The 6,897-nt window shown below is 53.2% G+C and overlaps 3 protein-coding genes across 3 annotated transcripts in view; 2 read left to right on the top strand and 1 right to left on the bottom strand.

The window, feature by feature from the left end:
- Nucleotides 1–192: 192 nt before the first annotated feature.
- On the bottom strand, nt 193–1,884 carry PPTG_11603 (hypothetical protein; the record flags this gene model as incomplete). Its single annotated transcript, XM_008907714.1, has 3 exons — nt 1,625–1,884; nt 229–1,563; nt 193–199 (listed from the first exon to the last, which is right to left on the bottom strand). The coding sequence occupies exons 1-3, from the start codon at nt 1,834–1,836 to the stop codon at nt 193–195; spliced, it is 1,554 nt and encodes a 517-aa protein (XP_008905962.1). The 5' UTR covers nt 1,837–1,884.
- A 326-nt stretch (nt 1,885–2,210) lies between these two features.
- On the top strand, nt 2,211–5,588 carry PPTG_11604 (hypothetical protein; the record flags this gene model as incomplete). Its single annotated transcript, XM_008907715.1, has 1 exon — nt 2,211–5,588. One exon carries the CDS (start codon nt 2,211–2,213, stop codon nt 5,586–5,588), a length of 3,378 nt encoding a protein of 1,125 aa, XP_008905963.1.
- Nucleotides 5,589–5,728: 140 nt separating this feature from the next.
- Nucleotides 5,729–6,897, top strand: part of PPTG_11605 (hypothetical protein) — a gene marked incomplete at both ends in the record, with an annotated part of 1,951 nt that continues 782 nt past the window's right edge. Inside the window, 2 exons of the mRNA XM_008907716.1 lie at nt 5,729–5,934; nt 6,004–6,833. Of these exons, the coding sequence (XP_008905964.1) occupies nt 5,729–5,934; nt 6,004–6,833 (1,036 nt within the window). The remainder of the gene's footprint in view (nt 5,935–6,003; nt 6,834–6,897) is intronic.

Here is a 6,897-nt window from a genome sequence, read left to right on the forward strand (position 1 = left end):
TGGTTCTGCTTGCGCGTCGACTTCTCCACGTCGCTGTAGTCCAGACCAGGGTAGGACGCCTTGTTCGCGGCGTACGACTGCGCGTGCCACTCGATCTCGAAGTTGTTGACGTAGAAGTTGCCGAACTGCGCCTTGTATTGCTGCTGCACTTCGTACGGGTAGAAGTAGAAGCCGCACACGTCCGGGTCGTTCTCACGCACTTCGTCCGCCACGGGTGACAACACGTACGCGATCTTCTGCGCCAACATCGGAGGGAGACACAGCTCCGTCGAGTTCTGTGTAGCCGTGTTGTACTCAAACAAACACATGCGCAGCATACGGTCTCCCCACTGTGTCGAGTTGCGCACAAAGTACGTGAAGTCATCACTTACGACGCAGAAGTTGGGATCCGTGCAGCGCAAATGCAACGGCTGTAGACTCACTCTCGCGTACAGCTCCGTCTCCTCAGACAAACACGACTCCACACCTCCACTTATGGTGGTCGAGTGCTTGATAGGCAACGGGATGTTCATTCCAGGATCTCCATGACGTCTCGCATTGATCACCTCAGCCGTGTTGCCACACTGATACCAATTCTCCGGGTCGTAGCTGTTCGGACACATGCTAGCCTCCTCCCAGTCCGTGATCTCCTGCATCCAGTACTTGAGACTGTGACTGCCTCGAGCGTGTCTCGGTCCGAGCGCAGGGTGGATGCCATCAAACCACGAGTTCTTGAGAATGAATCCTCCAGTATATCCTTGCTTGGTACGGAACAGATCATTGTAGCCGACCAGAGTCATAACGTGGCCACCTTCTGGCGTCATCACGTGACTGGTGATGAATTCGCCGTCCATGTTGTAGTTCTCTCCCATTTCGATCGGAACGCAGCACGTCGTCATGGATAACTCTGGTGGACACACAGTGCATTCCGTTGAGGCGGGATTGCAACTATCTTGTCCTGCAAACTCGCCGATACAGGGATAGTAGTGCGTGATGTACGGCATGGCCGTGGAAATCGCCATGGCCCGCTTATCTTTGACGAGAGCGTGTTTGACAGACACTTGGTCGAAGTAAGTGTCCATTTTCTTGATCGTGATGCTCAACGGATTGGTTTTGCGCGCTTCAGGTGTCAAACCAGGACACACGGTGTCGTTACCCGGATCGGGGATGTACGGGCAGATGGAGTCCGGGAAGATGTTGTCTTTGAGCCCGTTCATCAGGTACATCAACTCCGTGACGTCGCCTCCGTCGGTGGAGTTCTTCCAGATCTCATTGCCAGGGATCAGACACGCCACCTGTTGCGGCGAGCCTGGGGGTCCAGCACACAGCCGAAGAACCTCCGCGCCGTATGCCTGCTCGGACAATGCCAAGAACTCGTCTTCCTGTAGCCATCCTCGAGCGATTCCCTGTTGACGGTAGCTGTTCTCCAGCACAGCCACAGTAGCAAAATACCAACATGTGCCGCGCTCGTCCTGTGTCTTCAGCGGGGTTACGTAGTCGACCGCAAACTTGGACGGGAACTTGCTGTCCTTGTGGAACGTCGTCGTCGCACTCTGCGTCGTCACCGCGGAATGCATCGCCTCCCTAACATTTGACCTCGTCAGATACAACATTTTTGCAATCGCAATACCGTTCGATTTCTCACATTTGATGTTGCATACTGGCGATAATCTCTTGCTGAGCGGCCAGAGAACTGTGTATCATCGCAGCGTAACTTAGTCCAGCGACGCCCAGCGCTGCACCGAGAACCAACGGCCCCCACGATCGGCTTCTAGTCGCCGCCAGTTGGAGTGGAATTGGTGACACGAAAGGATCGCGTTCGTCCGTCATTTGCACTGCTCCGTAGCCGTCGGCCATGATGTAGCGGACAAGTGCGAGAAGATCAAAGTGTATCTATGATCGACGGATGCAATTGCAACGGTTTGCACATCAAAACGTCGTTTTAGCCAATCGCATCAGTCACGTAAAGTCGCTCTATGATTGGTAAAAACTAATAATTCGAATAAGTACGATTACGTAGCACGCTTCAAAGAGACCTTCATTCCTTGTTTTGGGAAGGATCGAGAAGACACGCCTTCCGCACTCGTAGATACGCTCGTCGTCGCCGTGCTACGTCAGAACCAAGCTCACTCCTTCCAAACTGTATTCACCACCGTCTTCCTCTCGCTATCGTCTCTCTCCTCACCTACATTTCATCTTATTCACCCTCATATTCATCGAGAAAAGCTACTATGTTCGACGGGAGCTTCAAGTCCTCGCGCAAGGTAAATCTTAGCGGCCGCAAGAAGCCCACAACAGGCTACAGCGCGCGTCTCGCGTCTTTATCGAGCTCCAGAGGTCGAGACGACGTGCTGGCTGGCTCCAAGCAAGAGCTCATGCTGCAGAACCGGTTGGCGCGGGAGGAACGCCACGCCATGAAGAAACGTACGGCCGCCAGTACCCGTATTCAAGCCCAATATCGTCGTCTGAGAGCCGCGGAGCGGGCCAGAGCTGAGATATTCAACCAATTGGAGCAGCAGCTCACGCTGACGGTGCTGACTGGAGATATTCAGAGCAACGCGCTTCCTACCCCACAGCTTCAGCAATTTCTTCGGCAATTCCTCTTTGCAGTTCACAGTCGAGTGGCAGCCGAAAGAGTACGCAAAGTACAGGACTATTTGGTGTTTATGCTGCTCGTGAGCTGTTTAAAAGGGGAGAACGGGACCAATTTCCTCGAAGCGGACAAAGACGCATGCTGGGTGTTTCAAGTCACGCGGATGAGTGAGATCGCACTGCAGACTCTTGTACAAGAGCAGTTGAAGACGTCGGTAAAGAACCCGGCGGTGGCAGTGAACCCGTACTTGTTGCTACTGGACACGTTGACGAATGTCTCGAAGTATCCGACGCCCGAGGGACAGACGGCGCTGTCGAGTGTGTTGTATCACTTAGGCGTTACCGCGCGATACGGGATCTTTGATGCGATGAGTGCGTGCATAGCGCAGCAGGCAGAGGAAGGCGTATCTCGTGTGGAGAATGACAGGCTGGTTCAAGTGGCTGCCAATATCGCGGCTCAAACGTTAAGATTGTCGATTCAAGGCCAACAAGAGCGAGCGTCCGAGGTATTGCGACACTTTGCGAAGAAAATTCTACTCTCTGCGTCATCTGTGAGCTCACCTATCACAAGCTTTGTGACGTCTGCTGTAGCTGAAAGTGCCAACAAGTCGGGCTGCTTTTGGGCGTCCGTGGTTCAGCAACTTCGCGATAATCTGGATATGACGACACTGTCGTGGCAACATCGTGCAATTATAGTCGGGAATGTCGTGGAGTTGACGTCCTTGTGCTCGTTTGATGCAGCACTTGTCGATGTCGTCCCGTTTGTATTGTCAGACTTGGTGACGCCCTCACTGGTGCAATGGGCGTTCGATGTGAAGCACACCGAGCAGGATCCGATGGCACCCGAGGAAGATTACGATATGGATAATGAATCAGAAGTCCCGATCGTGCCTCCAACGTATCTGTCCGCCGGAATTTTCGCATCGGACGAAGAAGTTCGACTTGGTGTCCTAGCGCTGGGCAAGTCCGAAGCCAGCGTACGTGCTCAGTGGCAAAAGATTTGCCATTCCAACTTTAGTACTCGATGTCTGGACGTTCTGTTGCACGTTAACGAGCCACTGGAGCACGGAGAGAACGCTGTTGCTAAGTTCTGCCATGTCCTGACTACAATGCTATTGTCAACTGGAAGATCTTACGTCCTGAGCGTTGCTGCGAGGTTTGCAAATCCACCTCCAGCTTTGTTTGCTTTGCTAAGTGCAATGACTGTCGAGCAGTTTGCTGGCAACCCTATTGTCCCTGCGAACAATATAAGCCTGGTCAACAGCATGTGGCAGTGGATAAAACCGAGAATTGAGAACATCACAGCGCAACGGCCCACAGAATCGCTCACCAATGGTCCGCTGGCGTTTACGACGTTGCAGTTGCAGGTGCTGATAGTCTTCAATGTCGTCTACAGTCACATGCTGCTGGGTCTGGACGATGAGGCATTCTACGATGGACAGTGGCCACTCCGTTTGACTGAAGTTGAAGCCATCGTGACGTTTTTGAAGCAGTTTATCTACGACACGTGCTGGACAATCACCAGCAACAACACACTTTCAGTCAACAGCATGGATGAAAAGGAGCTGGTGTTGTTTTCGGCGGTTGTGTCATCTATCAAGCTGTTCAACCAACTCTACGACCGCGATTGCCGACGTCGCTTCATGCCTGATGGAGCGTGGCTGTGGCCTTCAATGCCTGTCGTCAAGGAGATCGTGGATCTTGAGCTGATGAAGGAAGACGGGAACCACGATGCACACGCGATCTACATGCTGATGAATGGAAAGGCGTCGTCTCCTTACGCACGTGCAGCGTTAATCCTCGTCACGATTCCGCAAGTTTTGTCGTTCAACGAACGCGTCCAACTCTTCCAGAAGCTGCTGGAAGACGGGAAGGCACAACTGGGTCATATTCGTGACGAGTTTTCACGAGCTTTGCAGGTGCGAGTGAAACGCGATGAGATTGTAGACGACAGCTTTGATTTCTTCCAGAAAGTGTGCGATACGATGTCTCCTGCAGCCCTCAAGTCGCGTGTCAAGGTCACGTTCGTCAACGAGCAAGGGCTAGAAGAGGCTGGTATTGACGGCGGCGGCGTGTTCAAGGAGTTTATGGACAGTCTGACCAAGAGCGCTTTCTCGCCAGAGTACGGCTTCTTCCTGGAGACAGAAGAGCATTTACTGTACCCGAATCCTGGCGCGAGATACATTGTGGACACACGCAAGGAGGCTCTAGATCGTTATCGCTTCCTCGGCCGTGTGCTGGCCAAAGCCGTGTACGAAAACATCCTGGTGGAGCCACAGTTTGCAGCTTTCTTCCTGAACAAACTTCTAGGCAAGTTCAACTACATTGACGACTTGCACTCGTTGGACCCGGAGCTGTACAAGTCTTTGATGAGACTCAAGCACTACAATGGCAACGTGGAGGACCTGTCGTTGACATTCAGTGTGAGCGAGATGGAGTTCGGCCAAATGGTGACAAGGAACCTCGTCCCTGATGGAGCCAACATCCCGGTCACAAACGAAAACCGGATTCGGTATATCCACTTGATGGCCAACTACAAGCTGAACGTGTTGTCGTCCACAGAGAGCGCCGCATTCCTCAAGGGCTTTCGGGATTTGATCCCGGGCACTTGGATTCAGATGTTCGCCCCTGCTGAGCTGCAGATGCTCATCGGTGGCTCAGCTACGAACATCAACATCGACGACTGGGAGCGTCACACCGTGTACGGCGGTGGCTATCATCCGTCTCAACGGATTGTCCAGTGGTTCTGGGAAATCGTACGGGAAGATTTCACAGCGGAAGACCGCGCTGCGTTGCTCAAGTTCATCACAAGTTGCTCTCGTCAACCGTTGCTGGGCTTTTCGAAGCTCCAACCGCAGATTTGCATCCACCAGGTGCGTGTTGAAGACGACGACCGGTTGCCGTCCAGTGCAACGTGCATGAACCTACTCAAGCTGCCAGCGTACTCCAATAGAGAAGCCATGCGCAAGAAGCTGCTGTACGCCATTAGAGCCAACGCAGGCTTCGACCTGTCTTGAGCAAACAGTGTCCATAATGAAAGTCTAAATAAACCCAGCTGATACACTCATCGGGTCGGGTGCCCCGTCGCCCGTTCCCTGATCGCACATCATTTCCTGATTCGCGGAAGATCCGACAAGTCCAGCGACGGCGGAACAAAATGATCAAGAGCTACGGCACGGAGGCCGTCGACTTTGCGCGTGAAGAGGACGCCTTTATTGACCGTCCAGTCAGCAGCCACCGTCGCCATTCGTGGGGGGTCATGGTGTTCGCTGCAGCGCTGGGGGTCGCTGGCGTGAGCTGTGTCACGATGCACAACGCTTTGGTATCCCAGCAAGAAGTCCTCGCCAAGATGCAGCAGCAACTGTGAGGGACATTGGATGAGTGAGTCTATTATGCTGATACTTCGAAGTACTTACACTAGTGTCGCTGTAGGGATGCCATGTCGTCTGTTGGTATGCTCGATGAAGACTCGACTTGGAACAGCGGCAAGAAGTTGAAGAAGGCCAAGAAGTTCCCGACCAAGTTTGCGGTCGACTACGTCACTCCTTTGAAGACGCAGGACGAACGCGGCACGTGCTGGGACTTTGCCACCGTTGGAGTCTTAGAAAACAGCTACAGACAGCAAGGAATCGCTCACGGCTGGCTGCAAGAAGACGAGTACATGGCGATCTCGGAGCAAGCGTACGGCGCCGAAGTCCTACGTCTGTGTGCTGGTCCTCCTGGTTCTCCGCAACAAGTGGCGTGCTTGATCCCAGGCAACGGCATCTGGAAGAACTCGACCGAGGGAGGTGACGCCACGCTACTGGTGTACCTGATGAATGGCTTGAAGGACAATATCTATCCACATTCCATCTGCCCATACTACCCCGACGATGGTAACGACACCGTGTGTCCTGGTCTGACATCCGAGAAGCGCCAGACCAACCCGTTGAGTCTCAAGATCAAGAAGATGGATACTCTAATGGACGAGATGTCGATCAAGCACACGATGCTGAAGCACCGCCAAGCTATGTCGTTGACGACAGCTACACCGTACACGACGCACTACTATCCCTGTATCGGTGAGCTTGCTGCTCAAGGACGATGCAATCCAGCCTCAATGGAATGCACTTTGTGTCCACCTGAGTTATCCATGACGCCTTGCTGCGTTCCAATCGAAATGGGAGAGAACTACAACATGGACGGCGAATTCATCACCAGTCACGTGATGACGCCAGAAGGTGGCCACGTGATGACTCTGGTCGGCTACAATGACCTGTTCCGTACCAAGCAAGGATATACTGGAGGATTCATTCTCAAGAACTCGTGGTTTGATGGCATCCACCC

The sequence above is a fragment of the Phytophthora parasitica genome, assembly GCF_000247585.1.
Source record: "Phytophthora parasitica INRA-310 unplaced genomic scaffold supercont2.27, whole genome shotgun sequence".
Lineage (NCBI taxonomy): Eukaryota > Oomycota > Peronosporomycetes > Peronosporales > Peronosporaceae > Phytophthora > Phytophthora nicotianae.